A 23386-nucleotide genomic window follows, 5' to 3' on the forward strand; every position below is an offset into this window, starting at 1 on the left:
TAACAAAATGTATTTCACAGGAAATGTTTGATGTGGCGCAGTTGGCTTATGAATCTCTTATCTATTCGCGGTTCACTCCTTAGAGTTATTAGTCAATTTAATTTGAGCAAATGCCAGGATTACTAACTAATTAGAAGGATGTTACTGACGGCATAAGGATGGAGAGAGAGAGTGCCGGTAGTATGGGGTTTGTGGCAGCATACAAGTCTGATTTTACCTGATGATATCGTTTGCTAAACATGATACTTTTGTTGTTGTCATACAGATAAGCCTCAAGTGCATATTCAGATGACTTACCCTCTACAAGGCCTAACCCGAGAAGGGGACGCGCTTGAGTTAACATGTGAAGCCATCGGGAAACCCCAGTAAGTTCCGAAGGCCAAGGTTGACAGAGGGTCATGCGCAGTGAATGTCACAACACAGAGATGTGCATTCACAACTCATCGGCCTGTCACCTGTCTCCTGCTGTAAAGGATGGAATATTTTTCAGGAAATAAAATAATATTCAATGAAAAGGGAAATAAATAACTGTGGTTCTTAATGGTGAGGATGGGGGGAGGGGAATGAAATTCCAGCCAAGATCGAAAACTCAGCTAATTCTATGTTATTATCATCAACATAGTTGTCAGAATGATTTTCTCTCACCCAAAAACAATCCTAATAAATTTTTAGTGTGCCCACAATCTAATGACATGTCTGCTACTTTCTATGTTAATGTGTAAGTGGCTGGAAAGATGGTTTTTAGACATATAGAAAGCTGCTGTGTTTAATGCCAGCATGAATTTGCCCTACCTGTAATTGTGCTTCTCCTTCTCTCAAAGAAGAGTGACTCCTAGAAATGTCTTTGTTTGGAAGAAATGATTCAGGACCTTTTCTCAAGGAATGTATGTATGCATGCAAGAAAAGAACCAACGAACACTCTTATTTTTTTTTTTTTTTTGAAAAGTGTAAAGAAGCTACTTTACCCCTGCTGAATGAATGAAAGTGAATTAGAGAAACTATAGCTATCATCATTAACACAACAACAACAAAAGCCATGTGGTGATACCATTTTAGATATTATTCAGTTTAGTTTGAGGAGATGGAATCTTTCATCTTTTTAGTAGAATGAAGATTAGTTTTAACTATTTCTTTTGGAAAGAGCAACCCATGGAATCATAAAATGGTACAACAGGTCAATGTTGGGATTAGCTCTCAAACTGTTAGTGCTCCCCAACAACAACAACAAAAAAAAAACAGCATTGAGCTCCCTCTGCTGTCCCTGTGGTATGATTTTTTTTCCTCTCAGAGTTCTGCTTACCAACATCGCGATCACAGTTTTTCATGTAAGGAACTCAGAGTCTCTTAACAAAGCTTCCCTAAAAGCTTTGCAAAGAACTCTCCTCGTCGCACCTAAGGAAGGATCTGTGACAAGAGAGACCTGAGAGCCCAAGGGAGCCTGGCTGCTGCCAGCACTCTCTTCTCACTTCAGCCCTCCCTGTTTTGTGTTTACCTCTCCCTGGACTAGAATTTGCTTCTCTGTGTACTGACCAGTTGGAGCTTTAAAGATGACCTTTAGAAAGTAGGAGGTGGTCTTGGTCTGTTTTGCTTTTCCTCTGGTGTTCCAAAGTTATTTGGTTTCAAATGCTTCAAGCTTTGGCAGAGTGGTCTTTTTTCTCTTTGAACGATGCAAAAGACTCAGATCTTTCTTTTCCAAAACTGAATCATGCCCTACCAGCAGCTTACCTTAGCAGCTTACCTTACCTCCAAAACAATCCAGTAGAGAAAAAAAAGTTCTCACGGGCCTCTTGCCACTTGCAATACCTATATTCAACCACATTAACCACGTTTACAGAATATGACTTGCTAACCTATATTTCGTTTCTCTATTTTTTTCTCCTGAAGAAGGTACTGTGTTCAATCAGACGTGCCACGGGGACAGTAAATTACATGTTTTCTTCGGGACATTTGTGCCAGAGAGGGTATTCGCTTGTTCCTCTCAAATAGGAACGGGTATATGGTTGTATAAGCAAGCATGCGTCACTCTGCTGCTGTCCCTTCTAGCATATTACCTATTTATTTTCTCAAGAAATTGCATACAATAAAAATGGTAATTTAACTTGCCATTAAATGTTGCGAATATTCTCAGCACTTACCCCCACTGATTGTTTCAGCTGTCAAACAGCAGGACATTAGGTCTGATTGCCAGGCAGACCCATTTGCCATTGCCTGCAAGGAGGACATATGCGGTACTAATTTTTAAATAATTTACTAGGTCATGATGACAAACCCATGTGTAATTAAAGAAAAATTGTAACTTCGCATCCCATTTGAAAATTGGAATGCTGCTTGACAGGGCTAACTTGAGGATCCGTCCATCATTAAGCGTGTGTCTTTTGTCATGTCACTCTCCTAGAGGTAGTGATAGAAACTGAAAGGAAGTTACCTCTGCACTGGAATCTATGTTTCCCTTCCTTTAAAGTGAAAGTTTTCTGGCACAACGCTAGATGTGGCCTCGATTTCACAGGAGGTTGGGGGAGCCACTTTGAAGATCGGAAGTTTTAAAGTCAGTATGTTTGAAAGATACTTTACGTGTGTGCAATTTTGGCTCCGGAGCATCTTGTAAAATTTTCTTTTTCCTAATGGATACAAATGTGGTACTTAAATCACTAAAACAAACTCGTCCCTGATGAGCAAGTGCCATAGGACCTGAAGAGTTCATGTGGAGATGCACTCCGCAGTGATTAACTGGGGAGCGTCTCCCTTAAGCTGTGGGGCCTGCAGGTGCACACGCGACAGAGAGAGGTAATAGTGTGTGGGCCTTGGAGAGAGCCCGTAAAGGAAGGCATTTTGCCAGGGAACACGTATATGAGGTGGACTGGGGCAGCAGAGGATGCGGTGGCATCTTAGGTTGGAGGAGGGTGGGTTATAGGTAGGAGTTAAAGACAGAAGAAGTGATTGCATCTTTTCAGAATGAGAAGAGGTGTTTTTTTTTTTCAAACAGCAGAGCCCAACAGAAAGGACTATGCAGATGTAAAAGTCCATTCCTTTTTATAAAACTCGAACTCCATTTAAATATCACAAGTGTCTTCTAAGCAAGTGTCTTGGTGTGTTAGCAACCATCAGATTAATGCATGTATCACTAGCCAAGAATTGGATTTTTTCCCCTAATTAATGAGATGATTAACAATGGGTGAGCTCTGTCCTGTCTGAACTGGTGTGAAACCACACAGCAGGGCATAAAAATAGGGCACGTTGGTTTATTTACTGATTTGTTGAAGATGAGTTGGAAATAATAAGACTCCTGCTTGTGATCTGTTGAAAGTTTTTCAACACCTGATAATATTTAAAAAAAAAAAAAAATTAACATTCCAAACAGATTTTTGGAGACATCACAGTTGTAATTCTGTGAACTTAACATATCTCCAGTAGGTCCTCTTTAATTGTGTCACCCTGCCTGTGATTCATTTAATGTGTGGGCGAGAAGTTTGATGCAGACATCTTAATGGGAAATAATAATGTAACCTGTCTGTTTCCCTTTCCTCTGCAGGCCTGTGATGGTAACTTGGGTGAGAGTCGATGACGAAATGCCTCAACATGCCGTACTGTCCGGGCCCAACCTGTTCATCAATAACCTGAACAAAACAGATAATGGTACATACCGCTGTGAAGCTTCAAACATAGTGGGCAAAGCTCATTCGGATTATATGCTGTATGTATACGGTACGTGAGAAGATAAAACACCTTCTATTAGACTCATTTACATATAACTGCCACTTACAGTTCACTCCCAAAGCTTTTGGTCAAGTTGAAAACCAAAAGCCCATTTGTTTCCTTCAAGAACTTAAAGAAGCCTGGCCTGGGGTGGACCCCAGTGTCTCCACAAGGCGGGCAGTGACTTTTCTTCACTCCCTCTATTCATGTGGATTTCCCACTAGATCACGGTCTCTAGTCGTGCTGAGTAAGAAAGCTGTGTCCTCGGGCACAAGCTGTGGAGGTTACATTAGAAATAATGACTGTAAAATTCAACCTTACCAATTAATGGCTTTTCATCTCAGAAAGTTTATTCCCAGTGGTATTCTCCTATGATACCTGGTTGAGCCTTTCTCCTGCTTTGATGAGCAGAGCTATCCTATTTTCAGCATGAAGCTATTACCTCACAGAAGATATTGCAAGCCAGTAAATACTTGGAAAACAGAGAAGGTCCTTGGTAGTTGCATGAATGACCAACCTATAGCTACTGCTTTAGACACAATTTTTTTTAATTTGTCTGTTTTCTTAATATCTTTTTACAGGATTGTTAAAACATATTACGAATTTCATTCTCTAGTCAACAAACACTTATTGAGCATCTACCGTGTGCCAGGCATTTTAAACTTGTTTCCCATTTATATCTTATCGTCAGTTTTGTGCATGATGAATATTCTCTATTTAGTTGAAAAGTGTACTGCCTCTCTAGTCTTATGATGACAAATTGAGTATCTTCTGTTCAATTGAATTCTCTTGGTTAGTTTTATACCAGGAAAAATAGTTATGAACTGACATATCACAGAATGAGTAGCCATAGACATGAAAATTTCAGTGTCTTATAAATATATGAATATGTGAGTTCATTTCCTTCTTTGCATTAGCAGTGTAAATAATCCCAGTGTAAGTGTATGTGAATATACACATAGACACTCATAAACATACATGTGGAATATTTACACCTTAATGTCTTAGAAGCTGGCCGCTTTCCTTATGAAGAAAATAGAAATACAAGTATTTTTGATAAAATAGAAGCATGCTTTACACCACATCTACAATGGATATTAATAAACAATTCATAGCCTATACCTGAGGGTTTTTTTTTCCTTACCATAATGCAAAATTAAAGGATCATATGTAATCACCTTATTTGTAGACTTCTAAGGTAGGTTTTCTTTGCTCACTACCCAAGTTGTCCGTGGTTTACACATAATATCATTAATTTTCCCCAGTAGCTAAAGAGATCAAAGTCAAGGGAATGGCTCTTCTGAGAAGGCATGGGGGGTGCCTCATGCCCCATTTTAAGTTGACAATCCACAGAGCTACCTCTCTTCCTCAGACTATTCACAATCTGCTGATAGAGGGGGATGGAAAGGTAAATCCCTCCCATCCACTTCTATGTCCCTCCCGTCTGCTCTCTGTATATCAGGGTTTGAACCTCATGCGAGTCCCTACATTGCCATTACCCAGGTTTACAGACTTTCATCCGGCTCATTTTATAAACTGCAGATTATAAAAAGCAGTGACAAATTTCTACCAGTCTATAATATGCTTCCTTGATTCTGAAGACTAAAGTATCTAGAAAAACGATGTTGATTTATTTTTGTACCTACTGTTCCTACATCTCAAGATGAGAAACATTTTGTGGATTTGATGGACAGCTATAGTTGAATAATTTTGGACACTAGCTTATGGCTAGGACTTATTGAGTGCTCACTTCGTCCACGCCCTACGATGACTGTTTTACATGCATGATCACCTCTGATCTCCACAATAACATGAGGTAAGCACTGTCATCATCCCATTTTACAGATGATAAAATGAAGCTTAGAGAGGTCACATAACTTAACCCAGTTTACAAGGTTGTTAAATCAGAGCCACGATGCTTTGATTCCAAAGTCTACAGTAAAATTTATATCTTTCTCTGTAGTTCCTTTTATTCTGACTGCTTTCCAATAGTACAGTTCCCTCCAATGTAAGATTGCTCTTTTGGAATTAACTTACGGGGCCAGAGTGTACTATTTTAAAGCCAAGAAGCAGAGACCCAGTTGCTTAGGCAAATACCTCTACACACACCTATCTCCCCAATCCGAGATGATGCCCTTGTCCTTGACTAGGGATTTGCTAGCTCTATGGCCTCTTTCCTCCTTCCCGCCCTTAATCTGTGCTCCTAGCAGTGCTTGGCATGGCAGGCTAGCATACTAACCTGAGGTGTTGCTGGTCTCTTAATAAAATACTCTAGCAAATTGAGAAGGTGGTAAATAGATTTTCTTTTCCAAGCTGATTTACTGTACTACTACAGTAACTTTCAATGTACTTTATGAACTAAGAGTTGACATGTCTTTACCATGTTTAATTTTCTGGAAGTAACTTAGTGCCCGAGCCCCCATTTGTTTTGTTCTTTCAGCTTCTATGTGTTAAACCCAGCTCATTAGCTCCCACTGTGTATTTTTTTAATAGCGGTCTCATATTGTTCTTATTGCTAGAAATGATCTAAGCATTAAGGTTTTACCTGTTAACAGAATCTAATTCATTTAGGTCACTTGAGCCAGATGTAAAGAACAACAGTTGCCCCAGCAGTAATGGAAATTATTCTAAATGTGTGATTTTTCACATAATGAAAGGAACTGGTGACCTTTTTTTCTGATGTCTCTTCCCTCATTAGTCTGGTCCAGTCCTTGCTCATAATCATATTTTCAAGTCACCTTCAGATCCTTTTTGATTGTATTGTGGATATCACATATTTTATGCCAAACTTTTATAGATAAGAACAGAAATAGCATTATAGTATATCAGGAGAAGTCTTCAAGGTACACATGTTTCTTTTCAGTGATAAATATTGTAATTGAACCAAAACAGAAAAACCACGTTAGCTGTTCACATACTAGGCAGGTACTTCTCTGGGTACCATTGAGTTAGGTTCTAGAGAGACCAGGAAGTCTTCAGTGCTTAGCTCAGGGGGCAGTGCACCTCACTCATCTGTATCTTCGGCTACACCTGCAGCAGGGTACAGGTACATCAAAATGATCTGCCAGGTCACAAAATGCTTCCCCACCTGTGGCCTCCATAAGAAAGTGTCCAAGGAGCAAAATTGAATGTGCCTATTCTTCTAAAAAAATAGTTTGAAATTACTAGTTTAATGATTTCTACTTCTTAGAGAAGAATGTTTGTTTGTTTTGTTTGTTTTTAGAAATTCCTTCTAAAGGCAAGTGAGGCTGCTTTAAACAATAGTTTAAACTGCTTGTGTCCTCATCTTAAATGAAATGAACAATTTGCTGTTTCTTCACTATCAACAATTTGTTGATTCTTCACTATCATATTTGTACATTTGTGTATGTGTGAGAGAAGTCCATGAGGAGCATTAAAACCTCAGATTATTGATCAGTAGTAAGAATCATTTTAAGCAGACCTTATAACCAAGAACCAAGATAATATTTTCATAAACTTTCAGGAAGTTGTATCAAACCCAGTAAAGGTGCAGTATATAATTAAAGTTTTGATGTATTAATTAGACAATCTGAGAGCTCACTTGGAGATAAAAGGACACCAGATGTGTCGGGAAGAAAAAATTGATGTGCTTTAGATAAAATTTAAAATCAAAAGCCTTCAAATCATCTTATGCTCTATTATAGCAGAATGATCGCTTAGTTCAAAGTCTTGCTGACAATTTAACACATTCAGTTTGATCATTTGGGCTTAGAATTTTTTTTTTCTCTTTCATATTTGCCCTTCCCTTTTCCCCAAAATAATTTCTGAAATGATAGAATATACAGTTATCAAGCATCTGACAATGGATTCCCTTTGGGATTCCTGGCTTTGACGGTCAAGCCTCATTTATGCTTAGTTCTCTTGTTTACAAGATGGAAAACGTTCTATCAGTCTTATCATTGTAGTGCACTTAGGTCAAGCTTTTAACGTAAGCAAAGGCAACTAACTTACTAATATTGGTAAGTTGTACATTTTTAGTGACTTTAGATAAAATCTCAGTAAAATCTCTCATGCCTGGAATTTGATATTTAGTGGTGACATTCTCTCTTCTTTATTTAGAAGTATAGAAGTAGTTTTACTTTCTGATGGGATGTACAGGTGGAGAATAATGAAGTTAACAGTCATAGAGAGCAAGGGAGCAGGAACACACTCATCCTTGGCCGACAGGAGCCCTTTAGATAGAGTGGCACCATCTCCTCCTTCCTCCCATCTGTAAAAGTATAAAATGAAATGAAAACCGTCACACCCTCTTGGGTGCTGAGTTGGTCTAACCTCACTTTTGAAATCAAATTGGGGTGAGAGGTATCAGATGTTTTGTTCTTTTTTTCCTCCCTTCTCTACTTCAACTCTCCTCATTCCTAGTTCACTTCATTAATACAAATCTCTTCTTTTCTTAGCTCTTCCAACTAAGGCTTTGGGATATAATTAGAAGACATAAGCCTTTGGGGAAAAACTTGCTTTTAAACGGGAAAATCATCGAACATCTCAATGTCCTCATGCTTTTGTTTTGTCATTACTGATCATTGTTGTGTTCAGCATTGTGGGTTTGATTTTCCTTTTTTTTTTTTTATCCAGATCCCCCCACAACTATCCCTCCTCCCACAACAACCACCACCACCACCACCACCACCACCACCATCCTTACCATCATCACAGGTATGGTACCTTCATTACCATTGGAAATGCCCTGAATGTATATTGTCTTTCTGGTATGTATAAAAAGAAGCCTAAAAGTTCCCTTTAAATCCTTTGGATTTAATTGTTCCTTTATTTTGGAACTTCAGAGACATTAGATACTGTATTCTTAGGTTGAATCTTAAAAACCTCAGAAAATCTTTTAACATCCAGGCATTTAACAGTAGATCAGATATTTTGCTGCTTACCCATAAGAGAGAATTCTTTTTTTAAGCATCACGATTCAAAGCAAGATGCTAGGGAAAAGGCAGCCTGGCTCTTAGAGGACACGCTGATAGCTTATGCTTAGCCGTGGTTGATGAAATGGTAAGTATTATGGCTTTGGATCTTCTCCTTGTCTCAATTTCATCTTAATCCATGTGAAGGAAAGTATACACCCTTTAACATGCCCATGTGGGCCATGTTCCTAAGTACATTGTCATCCTTCCTGCCCCAGAGAGTACTGCTGATGATGTTCCTGCCTGTTTTTGTTCCCTGGGTGGTCACAGGAGATCAGAGGGAGTCACTGTCTTTTCCATGCTGGGTACCCATGTATGCCTCGCTGCCCTCAGTTAGATGTTGGGAGAGGCAGCCACAGAGGTTATAACTCAATGGCTTTGTCTCTTTGGATTGTCTGAAACTTATTCAAAATGAGATTTACTATCTCTTATTTTCTGACTGTCACTGAGGTCGGAGGTATGCCATCCATCCCCTTCCTGGTCTCCAGTGGCTCTCGTATCACTTGATGTTGCTTGTCTGGGAACCTTGGAGTGTCCTATGCCTAACAAGATAGCAAGGGTTATGGCCACACCGTGTCAACTAGACATGGAGGATTTCCTTTTGGTAAAGCCTTCCCCACCGACCGTTTGCAGGTAGCTGTCACAGAAACATGTACAAGTAATTATTCTATGAGGGGAAAAAAAAAACTCTTTGAAAAATAACTTTTCTCCTTCATTCTGTTACTGGATGAGACTGTAAGGTCTCTCGGAGCCATGCGTCCTGTTATACATTCCTATCACTTGACTTCCTTAAAAACACTGAATATTTTACTCATCATTCTTCATGTATAAATCCTCTTTACCACCCTAGATACGGCAACCATTCTTTACATTGACTTTCTGGGGACATTTTCAATTTTCACAGGAGTCAGTGAGATAGATATGATGAAAATTCAAAGTAGTCAATGAAAGAGGAGGCCTCATCTGTTTATGAAATATAACAAGAGATTGTCTAATCTCAATTTTCTTCACCTTTCTAACCATACAGTGGAACAAAGAGAACTTTAAATAAGCCACTAGTGAGGATTTTTCTGAATGTTGTTTATAAAAGCATCAGTGCCTTAAATTAAAATCTTCTGAAAATCCATCAATTGTTTTTTTTTGTCTCACTCTAAACTCAACTCCATGGAGGCTACTTCCTAAATTCTTGTTTGTGCGTATTTCTGTTTTAGTTTTTTGTTAGTCCCTTCTGCTTCTTAAGTAAACTCAGTTTTTCAGTATAGTGAATAGATTCCTCCCACTTTCTGGATCATTGATAAGCACAGTGAAGATGCTCCTTCCTAACTCTGATTTCCAGAGCAACCATGCTATCAACTTGCCATCCTACGAACTAGGTTATTTACCTTTTACGATTCCTTACCTCTGATCCAGGTTGTACACCAGTTTAGGCTTGAGCTCTTGTTACCAGGCTTTCATAAAGCTTCCTGTGAATTGCCCTTTGGATGTTAGTATAAATTACATCACTCCATTCTCCACTGCCCTGCATATGTGAACTGTTTAAGAACACCCTACAGTAGTCTGTATTTTCTTTGTAGAAGTTGTCCAGAGATGAGCAGGCCTTTATTACCTCTCATTGTAGAAGGTTTCATATAGAGCTAGCCAGGTTTACAGTTTAAAGCAGCTGAGGCCTTACTCTGTACAAACACCACATTTCTCTTTAATATGGAAAAACACTTTTCATTTGTGGCTGGCCTCTCACTATCTTAGGTTTGGGTTTTATTTTGTTTGTTTGTTTTTTGTTTTTTAAGACCTTTCTTGGCACTCCATGAACTCCTCCTCCCTCACAATCAATCTCAGCGATTGGGAGGCGGCACTTCCGTACCCAGCATTTAATCCTTCACTCCACACTACAGCTAACCTTATGTCCTCACACAGCTACAACTCACTGTTATCACAGTTCCTACTGCAGAGACTCCACTTAAGAGGAAATTTTAAAAACAAACAATGCTATATTTCTGTCCACATCAGAGGGACATTTAACAGGGCCTTGTCCTGGCTTCTCTCTTTCCTCTCCTGGCCCTTCAGTTCAGGGTAGTGTAAGATGATCTCATGCATGCACGTTAGCCTTCTGATGTTAGCAACTGAATCGTCTCTACACACAAAATGCATTTGTGTTAATGAATTCCCAGATTCTCACTGGCACACCCAAGAGTAGCTAAACTGAAATTGCCACTGAAACAACATTGTAGAATTCGTTGCCTTAATGGATGTGATCTTACAGGCTTACTGTGTCTTAACAAGCAGTCTTATATATATTTATCTTGCCCAGAAAGTACACTTGTGCAATTTAACATTTGCTCCTTTCTTCAAACAGATTAAAGGTTATGAAGCTGAATGATTCTGTATCCCATTTTAAAGGTGCAGGCTATCCCCTAGATTTAGATTGGTTCCTAAAAAATCTTCCAGACTGAATCTTGACAAATGGATAGCTAAATTAATTTCCACTCTTCTCTCTTGCACTGTTTGGTATATTATAGTCACCATTAGCCTTAAAAGCTTCAACAGCTAAATCTAATGACAGTTACATAAAGCCTGAGCTTACAAAAAAAAGAAGCAGCCCACAGTCATCTATTTCTTCTTTCCCAGTCAAATGCAATAACTGAAACCCATTCCCCAGGTCAGAGTTTCATTATAAGAAAATGTACAAATACAATAGAAAAAGATTTTTAAATTCAAAAGGTCAGAGTTGATTTCAGATTTCTCTGAAAGGAAGTGCTCTCTTGTTATCTTTTATCTTCTGTAACCAACATGGTAGACTTGTTCCCCTTGTTAGGAAGGCAGACTATCATTGTGTTCCCAGGCACCCAGCTCCCTCATAAGAGGTTAGAGCTTCATCCCGAAGACCCTTGAAAGAGAGGAATTATAAGCCCAGTCTGACTTGAGGTTGCCCACTCAGAATCACAGACTTGATGGATGAGATGAGCAAGGGTGTCCCTGTCTTCCTTCCACCCTACTTGGAGCGGGTCTCCTACATGTGGAGGATAACTTCATCTATGGAAGAATTTTTGCAGGTTCTAGAGTAGTGAAAGGAATATTTGGTTTTAATTTGCCACATCACTATTGTTGTGGCTTTACAACCATATTACGCCTTTAATGTCATTAGATTCCTTTCCAAATTAAACACACACACACACACACATACACACACACTTGAGGGATAGAGTTGGGATGGAAGCCATGCAGAGCCTCAACGTTATTTTACCTAAGATTCTTTGGTGTCTGTCCTCTTTCATGTTGATTTATATTCTGATAATATATTTCTGTTTATTGCTATTAGCAAACTCCCATGCTTTTTTTTTTTTTTTTAATCATGTCAAGTTGTCCGTGTGGTGTCATTCATGAAAATATATGCTGTTTTGTAGAAGAGCAAACTGCATCATTTAAATTGTCCCTGGAGTCCTCCGTTAAAATACAGAGACAGCTAGCCATGACTAGTTTAAAAATCTTTCATGCAGATTCCTCTCAGAAACCAGAATCAAAGAACCTAGTGTCATCGCTGGGGTGGGAGTGTCTGTTTTGTTTTGTTTCGAACTTTCTTTGAAGTTAATTGACTTTGTTTATTAGGTGTACATAGAATTACCTGTTTCTCTGTTTGGTGATAGCTTTCACCCCTGTCTGCAAGTGCCATCAAGCTTTTCCTTTAAACATCTTAGGAAAGTATTTTGTGTTTCTCTCCCTAGTTAATACAGATATTGTATTCTTTCTGTTTGGTTGCATCCTGAGTTAGATCCATGCTGAGGAGTACCGCAGAAAGCACTTAGCACTCAGTCTACACACCCTTAGCAGCTTAAATACAAAATTCAGGCCAGGGGGAGTTCAACCTTTAGGTCACACTCTACATGTGACTGTCATAAATTAAATAATTAAAATCACCTTAGAATAAGAAATGAATAGCTATAGGGCCAAATTCAGAAACACATTTAAAAATCCTTTCATAAGAATGAAGTAGGTCATTTCTAAATGAGTTTTTCTCTTTTTAAAAGTATATACCCAATTAAATATTTTATGTTTCTTAGAAAATAAATGGCAAGGTTTTTCTTTTTGGTATCTAAGGACTCAAAACCCCAGGATACCTTGGAGAGAGAGAGTCCCACCCTCAGGCTCACATTATGATTTTGGCTTTCATAGTCTAATATCATAAGCTTTTGTTTGTATGTAATGTGGATCAGATCACATAAAGAAGGTGAGCACACCTTTATCTTTCAGTAATATCTGTAGAACATGCCAAATTGGAGAAACTCAACACCACGGCATATGTTTTCAGTTTTTCATATACAGAGGAAAGAAGTAAACCTGAGTCTCTAACATGACCATCTAAATTGCAGTAGAAAGCTTTCCTCCACATAGAGCTATCTACTACTCTCCAGGGTCTTGGCTACTGATTTCCGCTCTGTGTTGTTGATATTTACATGGTGTAAGGGGTATTTGCTTTTAGGGATGTATTCAATAAATATCAAGTACCCATAATACATATAGCACCGTGCTGGTGCCTATGGAGCCAGAAAATTCCTTTAACCCTTTAAAATATGATTATATTTTACGTACACATTGGAACTCAATAACAGGAGATAGATACTATGCAGTTAGGGCTGACTCAGTGGCACAGGCAGAAGGTGAGGAGACATCACAGGACAAGTAGAATTTGTTCTGTGCCATTAAAGAATGGATAAAATCTGAATAAGAGAGGATGACCTAGGTACCTCCCTTGCCTTTTGGGGCCTCATGAATGAGCCCTTTCTCTCTATAATTACCCTAAATGAGGTCTTGAGTTTCCCTCCCCTAAAGCAGTGGTTCTCAACCAAAAGCAGTTTTACCAACCACTCCCACCAGGGTCTCCCACCACATACCCCCAGGGACATTTGGCAATGTCTGGAGACATTTTCGGTTGTCACAGCTTGGGGTACTACTGGCATCTAACGGATAGAGGCCAGGGATACCACTAAATATCCTATAATGCACAGGACAGACCCTACAACAAAGAATTATCTAACCCAAAATGATATTGAGAAAACCCTGCCATAAAGGGAACCAGACTTGGATTTTCTGAGACCTTGGTGGCAGTTATCATTCTGGCAAAGAAGAATTCTTTCTTATAATGACTTTGGGAAATGAGAAGTCAGAGACAAGGAGCAAGATTGGCCAGGAGGAAGAAAATAAAAAAAGGAAAGGTTGGCATTTTAGAAATTAAGCATGAATCCCTAACTTTACTTCAAGCATCTATCTTCAGTGTGTGTATGTTTTGTGTGTGTTTATGTTCCAGGCATATATTAAGCCATTGTTGATAGGAAATTCACATCTTTCATCCTAGAATGTTTACTAAATTGCATTTTCTCTAGAGTTGGCACCTACTCCATTAAGACCGATTTCATTCATCATTTATTGAATACATATTGAGTGTTACTGATATGCCAGTATGCCTGGTGACAAAAACATTATTAGGACATTAGTCAATACTTATGAGCAGCCTTTTATGTAATGAGCTACCTTTACATAAGTTTTGCCCCAAAAGTGCATTACCATTTTTTCATACTGTCTTAAATATGTACATTTTTATTTTGCTGATAATTATAAACCTATTACAAATAGCATAATAGCCAACCAGTTTTGACCCATATTGATTTATGAGAGAATGGAAGAAATTAGAATACTACAGTGATGAAGGTTGCCAGGTTCTGCATTTAAAAAAAAAAAAAAAGAAGAAGAATGAGAGAAGGAAAGTGAGTGAGATATTTTTTCTAATCATAACTTCCATACTTTAATGCTCCTTGTTTTGAAATAATTCAAGAGATAAAGACTCGACATGTTTCCGTTCAAAAGATTTATCAACAGTGCAAAAAGTGATAACACAAATACAGGTTTCTCACGATTAGAAAGTGAGAGTTGGAGCTATCTTGGTCCTTGGTCGTAGGAGATAAAGGAGCTGTCAGGTAGGACCCAGCCCTCCAGTGGCTACCACGGGACAAATACTAGCTTCTCGAGCCGCTTCCCGCTCCCCACCATCACCCTCCTTGCAACACCCTCTTCTTTTCCTCCGCTCCCTGTGCCTTTCCCCTTCCTGTCCCTCCTTCTACCAGCATTCACATACTACATGATATAGGAATTGTTTTCCTTGTTAAATGAAACCACTGTACAGATTCCTATTATTTTCAGAACATCTGGTTTTCAAATGGAAAGGTCTCAAGGGCATAGCAGCACTAGTGAACAATTCTGAAGAAGCTTTTAACAAAACTTGCAATTGCTTAACCAAAAAAAAAAAAAAAATCCACTTCCCTTTCTGCTGTTCAGCGACGCACACAGTCTCTTCACTCAAAGGGGAGATGACATTAAGAAGTAAGAGAGCTTTATTATAGCTCTCCTGTTTGGGCCTGTTCCCATCCACTTCTCCCATCCCTGAGAAATAGGAGTTTAATTAAAGCATAACATAGATGAAAAGAAAATTAACCGGGAAACCAGTAGAAAATAAACTTCAAAGTTTAATTTTCCAGCACATGTTTTTGCCTTCAATAGATTTCAAATAAGTCTAAATAAATAAATAAATAAATAAATAAATAAATAAATAAATAAATAAATAAATAAATAAGGGGAAAAAACCTATATTTAATATATATTGGCCAACATAACACAAGTATGAAAATAAAATTGTCAGGGGAATTCCTTGCCTGCCCTAGCGTCTAGATTTAAAGCAGCTCCATAACAGAAACTGAAGGAGAATTCAATTAAGAAAACCCATTGGCTCCTTATTGACTTTAGTTAGGAAAATAAACTGAGGAAAGATGTATTAAAATATGTCTAGACTGCTTAGTATGCTTTCATTTAAGCTTATGACAATCAAAATGGGAGAATTTAAATTCTTTACAATTAAGCTCTTCTTTTGAGCAGATTGAGTTCTCTGGGTTATTACACTGTGCATTTTTTAATGTACACCCTACTCACTCACACCCCAAAATGCAGTCTTGCAGTGAATCTGCACGTTGTAAAAGCAGGAGCGCCACAGAGCAATTGGTGAAGAAAAAATATTTAAGGTTGTGAATTTAATTTTGTTCTAGGATTTTCATTTTCATTTATGGCACCCGTTGTGTTTGAGACCACGGACTAATTTATGGATTAGTTTTAAACCCCCAGTCTGTCACACTCAATGAACAATTCTAAGTTGGAGAGAATCCATATGAAAGGATTAGAATGTGCCACAGTGGAGCTTACACATGACTGTTTCAACTAAATATTGCCCAGCTGCCTCTGAGGCAGTAATATTTTTTTCTACTTGGTAAATGGCTAGTGTCTCTAATCTCACACATTGTCAGGGCCTTTTCATTTTGTAAATATCGTATACCACAACATGAAATATAGATGATGTTTAATTTATTCAAGATATGGTCCCATAAATTGTTTGTGTGGCTGAGAGACTAAAAAAAGAAAAGTCAATATTTAGTGAAAGGTGCATCTTTCAAATAGCAGTGCCCGGCCCACCCTTGGACACCTCGTTTGATTATACTCATAAAAGAGATAGAGAGTGACTGTTCAGAACTTTCATGCTTACTGGATTTCCAAGAACATGGGATGCTTGGTGTTGACTGTATAAAGCAAATGTACAATAAATTTGCCCTCGTTGTAATTAAAATTAAAATGGAGACAATAGCTCAGCGAAGCCTTTTGAATTTCTAACTCTACTCCACCTAAGTCCAGCTCAACTTTCTGTGACCTCTTTTCCTCATAGGCCTAGCTCAAAGGTGATTCTTTAAAGACAGCAACAAAATGAAATTTAAAAGAGCTTTTGTTAGGGCAATTAGGCACTCTCATTTTTCAAGCTAATTACAGCATTTATGACATACTGGAAATTCACTATTTCCATTTTGCCTGTTGTACACTTAGAATGTTATCAAACAATATAGAGTGACCCTACAAGTCGATTCACAGCACGAGCTTGCGCATCTTTCCAGTCTTGTGATTAAGATGCCCTTAAATCTCTGCTTCACAGAGCCGCGCCCACCTCAGAGCCAGGGTGTCTGCGGTTTCTGCATGAAGTCATAATGCAGTTATGGAGGAGAATTAGATCCTGTCACAGTGCTCTCCTGCGGGGAGCACAAAGTCACTTCTGAAGATTTTTTTTTTTTTTTTTTAATTCTTTACTTGAAATAGCCTCTGTTCAGATAGCACACCAGATGCTCTTAGAGAAATGGAATCAGCGACTCCCGACTCCCCGGATACGCCCTCAGCTAAACTGCTGCAGTCTCCTGCTCCATCGCTGGCCACGGTTTTGCCATTACCAGCTGCAGTAACTGTGTCGTTTGACTTGAACCTGTGTTTGCCTTTAACTGTTTCAGAATATGTTTTTTCCTTTTCAACATCCCTCTCTCCTCCCCTTTTGGGTGCAATTGATGGATTTCCCATCCCCAAAATGGGGAAGCAAGCTGCACTGTGAACTTTCCTTTATTTATTTTCTAGTACCCACATAGAAGCTGATGTGTAGCTTCACTTAGCTTAATTTCATCATAAAGCCAACATTATGTTGTGCTGTAGGAAGACAGTAAAGTGGAGAGTCACTGGTTATTGTTAAGATATTATTTTTGAAGACTCTAACCCTTAGGTTTTTCTCCACCCCCTTTCTTTCATTTTATCTAATGATTTACCTGGTGAAAATAAGGCGTATTAGAAATGCTACTATAAAAATAATGAGCCAAAGTGTTTATTGCTTTTTCTGTTTGGGAAAAGAGCCAGTGCCTAGCCATAAAAATGTACTAATATGCATATAAGTGTTTCTGTACAAATGTGCATTTGATTTTGCCCTTCAAATTGAAAGCACCTCAAACTAACACTTGACTCGGATGTTTCAAGTAAGGAGATATGTCAACTGCGTCATGAGAATCTGGCGTAGAGATGTTTCGACTGTACAATTTTCAGTATTGTTTTTTTTTACTGCTATTTTATGCATACAGACTTGACTTGTAAGTATCGTGTTCTTATATGGTATATTTTATGCTTTTCTTTCCTTCGTCTATTCTTCAGAAACCCAGTTAAAAATTATATTAAGTTACAGTGGCCTCTCAGACTTCTGGTTAATTCTGGCTCCTTGGAAGGGCTAAATTTTTGATGGTATAGGATCCTAAGGAAAGCATGCCAACTGAAGAAAAACACCAGTGTGAATTCACGGGTTGTATTTATAAATCAGAAGCACCAGGCTCATTTGAAAAAAAAATAAAATAAAAGTTCTATTCATCATTCTAGTGCATTTAAACATTGCCTGTGTTGAGTCCGAAAGTCTTTCGAAGTCTCCAGAACTCATGAAAATAACTACCAGCTAAGTAGCTGCATTATAAAAAAGGACCAGTATCTACTTACGGTTTTCATCCAGAATCCCAGTCCAGCTAGAGATGACCAGCTCATGTGTCAGTGTCTACTTCTTTCTGGCCAGAGGGGCAATGTGGAAGGAAACATATTTGAGAGGTGTAGAACTGAAAATTAAAACCTGGACAGATAGGTTGACACTGGAATGAAGTTGGCTAGAATAGTGGTGTTAAAATGACTCTGGAAAAAGAATGTCGTTGTTCATTTTATTAGGTATTTATCCCACTTCCCCTCTAGCCAAAAAGAAAGAGAAAATTTCTTGAGCCCCTTGAGGAATTTCCTGTGATGAGGTACCAGTATGGCAGGCCTAGTTTTGAAGCCTGGTAAAAGGAGAAAACTAGAACAGCATCAGGACTAGAAGAGGAAAGAGACAAACTACATTTTCTAGCACAGCACAGGCATTTGGCAATGAAAAAAAATTACATGCTATCTACTAATGCAGCCATGAAGGCGGGACTGGCAGCTCACGGCAGTGAATGTGGTTCTGAATTGTGAGCAAAGGAATGGCTAGAGAGTTTAATTTTTGAAATATCACATGATTAGAAGTGTCATTTGGCAAATTATGTGGACTTGGGCGTTTCCACGACAGACTTCTGCTTTTAGATCGTAACATAGTAAGATCTGCAGAGTGGAGAATGGATTAGCGGGGTATGTGTGTGTGTACAGAAACTAATCTGAAAACCTTTAACATGTTCATTCCCATGGCCTCCCAGTTAATTGAACTTTCCAGCTGAACTCTGCCGAAATAGCACACTGGATAGAAAACTTGAACCCATATATTCATCTCCAAGCATCTGACCATAAGCCATAAAATCATCCGAAAGTGCAGTTGATTCAGTGAAGCCTAATTGGCAGTCATGACGCCCGAGTGCCCAGGTGGGTTGGGTTAAAACAAAGGCAATGTTTGAATGTATGAATCCATTGTTTAGCCAGCCTTTTGGCTGAGCTTTTCTGTCACAGTCCTGAGCCTTGATGCGTTAAGAGCCACCTACCAGTCACTGAGTTTTCACTGGCGTTTCTCGTCATTTTGCATGTTCCCCTGACTATTGACTAGCAAGTAGATGTGTCCTGGCAAGACCCCCAGAACCAAAGAATTTACTGTTTTCCTCACTGGCTCGCAGCTTTGAGCTGAAGGCATGTCTTAAAACAGTGCAACTCACTTCAAATGCTTTTGGCTTTTCATTTATTATTGCTTGTCACGCGATGTTCTTTGAAAGCTTGCTCATATATTATCTGTTCCATTTTTTTCCATTTTCCCTTTTTTTGCATGCCGTTCCTCCTGTTTCTTCCCTTCCTCCAATCCTCTGTTCCCGTCTGTAGACACAACGGCGACGACAGAACCAGCAGTTCACGGTTGGTATCACATTACTGTTTATCTACTTTCTCAGCACTGCTGAGAGGCAAGGCAAGCCTGGGAAAAAGAGAAATGTAGTCTTCAAGGGCAATCGTGTTTCAAGTAGACTGATCTCATAAATATACTACAATTTTTAAAGGCTTGAAAGATGTCGAGTCTTGTCATTTCTGTTGTGAGTTCAGTAGCCAATGGTTGCAATCTGAGGTGCAGCCTCTTCCTCACTGGCTGGCTGGAATGGCAGGAGTTCCAGTGGCACATAGTCCTTATTTAGATAACCCCACCAGACACTGAGAAACAAGGGACTTCAAAAAAAAAACTAATATTTGCCTAAAAATCATAGCATCTGAATTAAAGGGCCAGTTGCTTTCTTCGTTTATAGACTAGACTCCCAGGTACATGTCGAAGTGGAGTCACTTGTGTCACTTAGTAATTGAGACTAAAGGACAGGTCAGAGCAGAAGATTCCTGTTTCAATTCATGAGGTAGTGATGAGGAAGATTATTGCTCTTTTAATTATGTCCCCAGTTGTGTTTACCTCTACAACTCCATTTCTGGTTCACCTTTAATCTCTGTGTGCATAAAAGTTTATGCTAACATTTGGCAAGAAACATTTCCAAAGCAAGAATATTTTAACAGCATTAGCTGGGACTTTAAAAAAAAAATTCTTTTGTGTTGTTGGTATCTTGTAGGAAAAATACTAAAATCTTAGTTAAGATTTTAACAGAAAGATGAAGAAGCATCAGGAAATCCTTTCCCCAATTCCACCACTGACTTATTTACTAGGGTGGAATAAGTCTATTAACTTTTTAGGTTTCTCCAGTCGAAAAATTAAAATCGTGTTTCATCTATGTACTACTTTATTAGCTCAAATCTAACTATGCTGATAGATAGATATGTTCATTAAAAAATCGGCTGAATTTTAATAATTGAATCCAAGGGAATTATTTGGTAAAGATCTTACTTAGATGACTTTGCATGTTGTAAAGGGTTGAAATCTATTATTTAAAGTGGCAGTCCCCAACCTTTTTGGCATCAGGGACTGAGGCTCCTATGAGAATCTGATGCCTGATGACCTGAGGTGGAGCTGAGGCTGTGATGCTAGCGCTGGGGAGCGGCTGCAAACACAGATGAAGCTTCGGTCGCTTGCCCACCGCTCACCTCCTGCTATGCAGCCCAGTTCCTAACAGACCACGGACCAGTACCATTCTGCAGTCCGGGGATTGGGGACCCCTGATTTAAATGATTACAGGTGATCGGCCAACCCTGTACTGTTCATTCAACTTTTAGAGCAACATCTCTCCCTAGCATAGACTTGCTTCCTTAAATAGACCTACATTTGAGGACTCATCTGTTGAAAATCTCTAAGCAAAACCTGCCCTGTGTAAACTGGCCTTGGTGCTTGGCAGATCACCCCCGTATTTGGACTTTCTGATGAGGAATTTTGAGGAAGCAGTATAGCCCTTCCACCCGACTCCTACCTCACACTGCCGTTTGTGCAAAGGAAAAAGTTCATAAAACAAGTTAAAGGGCCAAATACACTGACAATCATGAAAAATCAATTAGGTATAAAACTTCCACTTTCTAAGGTAATGCCCCATAGTGCTTGCTACATCTCAGGCATTGCACTCCATTAAGCTTAGTTATTTGTGGGTTTCATCATTAATTGAGCACTTCCTGACTTTTATCGATTATTCTCAGAGCTTTAAGGCCATTTTAATGTAGTTCAAGAGATTTTGTTCTCTTCTTTTTAAGATGCTTTAAGTTCTGAGCTTCCTATAATTAACTCCAGGGTCAAATGTAGCCATAAGATTCCCAAATTCTGTGAGATCTTTGAAGAAATATTGATTACGTATCTCCTAAGACTCCAGAGTTCTATTTTCTAGGTCCCTTCAGTAAAATTCATGTACTTAACGTAATTCTAATGGATGTAGGCCTTGGAGTTGGGTGGGGCATTCAAAATAGGAAATATGTCCCCTGACCTGAAAAATGAAAAGTTTACTTAGGGCCAGTCCTGATTTTAGGCCACTGTTTTCAATCGGGTCTTTCTCTGGAGAGAGAGAAAGTGAAGGTGATCTCTTTGTTTGGTATAATAAAGAGACACTTGGAATAGGATTTTATAGCATTCCTCTGGCAAGAAACAGATGTCTGTGTGCTGTGAGCAGCAGCCACTGTCTTATTAGTTCCGGGACAGTGTTCAAGCCAGCAATACCTCAGTAGGATGTTATTGACTGGCAATACCTAACAAATATACCTACAGCCAAGAGATTTGGGGAGGAAAAAAGAATAAATAAATTATACACACACACACACACACACACACACACACACACATATATATCAGGATAATACATATCAGAATAATATATTTTCAACCATATATATGATTCTTTAATAGCAGGAGAGAAGTGATAACCCAGATTGATCCCTAAATAGTCCATTTATAAATACATTCTCCAACTTGCCTAAAATCCTTATAACGTGCCCACAGAGGGGTCCTACCACTATGTTGAACAGCATACTCTCCAGCCCACAGCAAAAAGCTTTAATGAAAGCCAAAGTAATATCTAGAATTTTACTGGACAGAGGGGAAAAAGTCTTCCAGGTCAATTATCAGGATAGAAACGGTAATAGGAATATGGTGGAATTTACAAAGCAGGGACCAGATTTCCAAATAGATGAAGATACAGGACTGATTTTATTTGAGTGAATTATGGCTAAAACCCATAAAACCAAACTTCTTTAGTGCAGCAACCATTTGACTTAGATTCATTTAATAATCTTGAGATGTTCATGGTGGGGATCTGGGCCTAGAAAAATGTGGTTTGATAACTTGGCAACTTAAATGACAAGACATATTAGGTCAGTCAGTTGTGACCATTTTACTGGTCTTAAAAGTTTTTATACTGGATTTCCTTCCATATTTCTCTTTCGTAAAAAAAGGACAAAAAGTAATTTTACAAAAAGCTTTCCCTTTGAAGACTCATTAAAGTATTTTATTCATGCTTGTGTTGCTAGAGTATGTATGAAGTATACCAGTTGTTTATGTATGTTGACCATTTGTTCTTACCAATATCTGATTAGAATAATAATAAGCATGTATTGGAAGGTTAGAAGTGCATGGGCATGATTCAAAATCAAATGGATTTTCTCCAAAAAGAAACCAAACAATAATCAGCCACAATGTGTTTTTAAGGATCTAATTGATAGTGAAGATAAATGTGAGTGTAAGAGTGGAATTTTTAGACTAGGGTAACCGAAGGGGTCTTTTTTGAATAAGGATCTTGAGCATTTGTATTTTTGGAGCTCATCCTTAAGGCCTGGACAGGAAGAATCCTGTGTTATGTGTGCATGTTGAGCAATGCAAAACACACTCTGCCAAATCCTGGTACACCTGGTCTGAACTTGATGGCAGAAATGCATGAGTGACTTAAAGCACGGATGGTATAGTCGTTATTATGGTTATTGATGTGTGGGTGCGTGTGATGGTTTTTGTTTGTTCAGATGTGGGCGCTTCTCCGTTAAGTGTCTTGTGCCTTGTTCTTTTTCCACCCTGTGTGTCCCCTCCCATCCCACCCACCTCCCCCATGTGAGGTTTTGGGTGACAGACAGCATGTCCATGTTCTGGAATAGTGCTTGTGCTTTTGCTGCACTGCAGTCAGCTGGCTTCCTCTGGGTTTGAGGTCTCTCTCTCTCTCTCTCTCTCTCTCTCTCTCTCTCTCTCTCTCTCTCTCTCTCTTTCTCTCTATCTCTCTCTCTCTGACACACTATTTTAGTATTTTCAGATCTACCTGTCCTTTTGCCTTCCACCTCTTGTTACATTATATGCTGATGATCTCATGAATTTAGAGCTCCCAAATGAGTTTTAACATAGTTTTTAGTTCAGTATAGAGTTGTGGTAAGACTCAAACTGGGAACCCCTCTAGGATAATTTTTCACTTTCACTTTCGGTTTCAAAACGTTTGGCTTGTGCTAGGTACATGTTTATACCCTAGTCCAGTGTCCTTAGGTAACTACTTCAATGGATC

General features: G+C 38.8%; 1 protein-coding gene across 2 annotated transcripts in view; it reads left to right on the forward strand.

The window, feature by feature from the left end:
* Window positions 1–23386, forward strand: part of CADM1 (cell adhesion molecule 1) — a 320221-nt gene that overhangs the window by 277158 nt on the left and 19677 nt on the right. Inside the window, exons 6-9 of one of the 2 annotated variants that reach the window (XM_006912791.3) lie at window positions 266–365; window positions 3530–3702; window positions 8290–8370; window positions 19329–19361. In XM_006912791.3, the coding sequence (XP_006912853.1) occupies window positions 266–365; window positions 3530–3702; window positions 8290–8370; window positions 19329–19361 (387 nt within the window). The remainder of the gene's footprint in view (window positions 1–265; window positions 366–3529; window positions 3703–8289; window positions 8371–19328; window positions 19362–23386) is intronic. The other variant, XM_015590134.2, reaches the window with a different exon arrangement.

Source organism: Pteropus alecto, unplaced genomic scaffold, assembly GCF_000325575.1.
Source record: "Pteropus alecto unplaced genomic scaffold, ASM32557v1 scaffold224, whole genome shotgun sequence".
Classification (NCBI taxonomy): domain Eukaryota; kingdom Metazoa; phylum Chordata; class Mammalia; order Chiroptera; family Pteropodidae; genus Pteropus; species Pteropus alecto.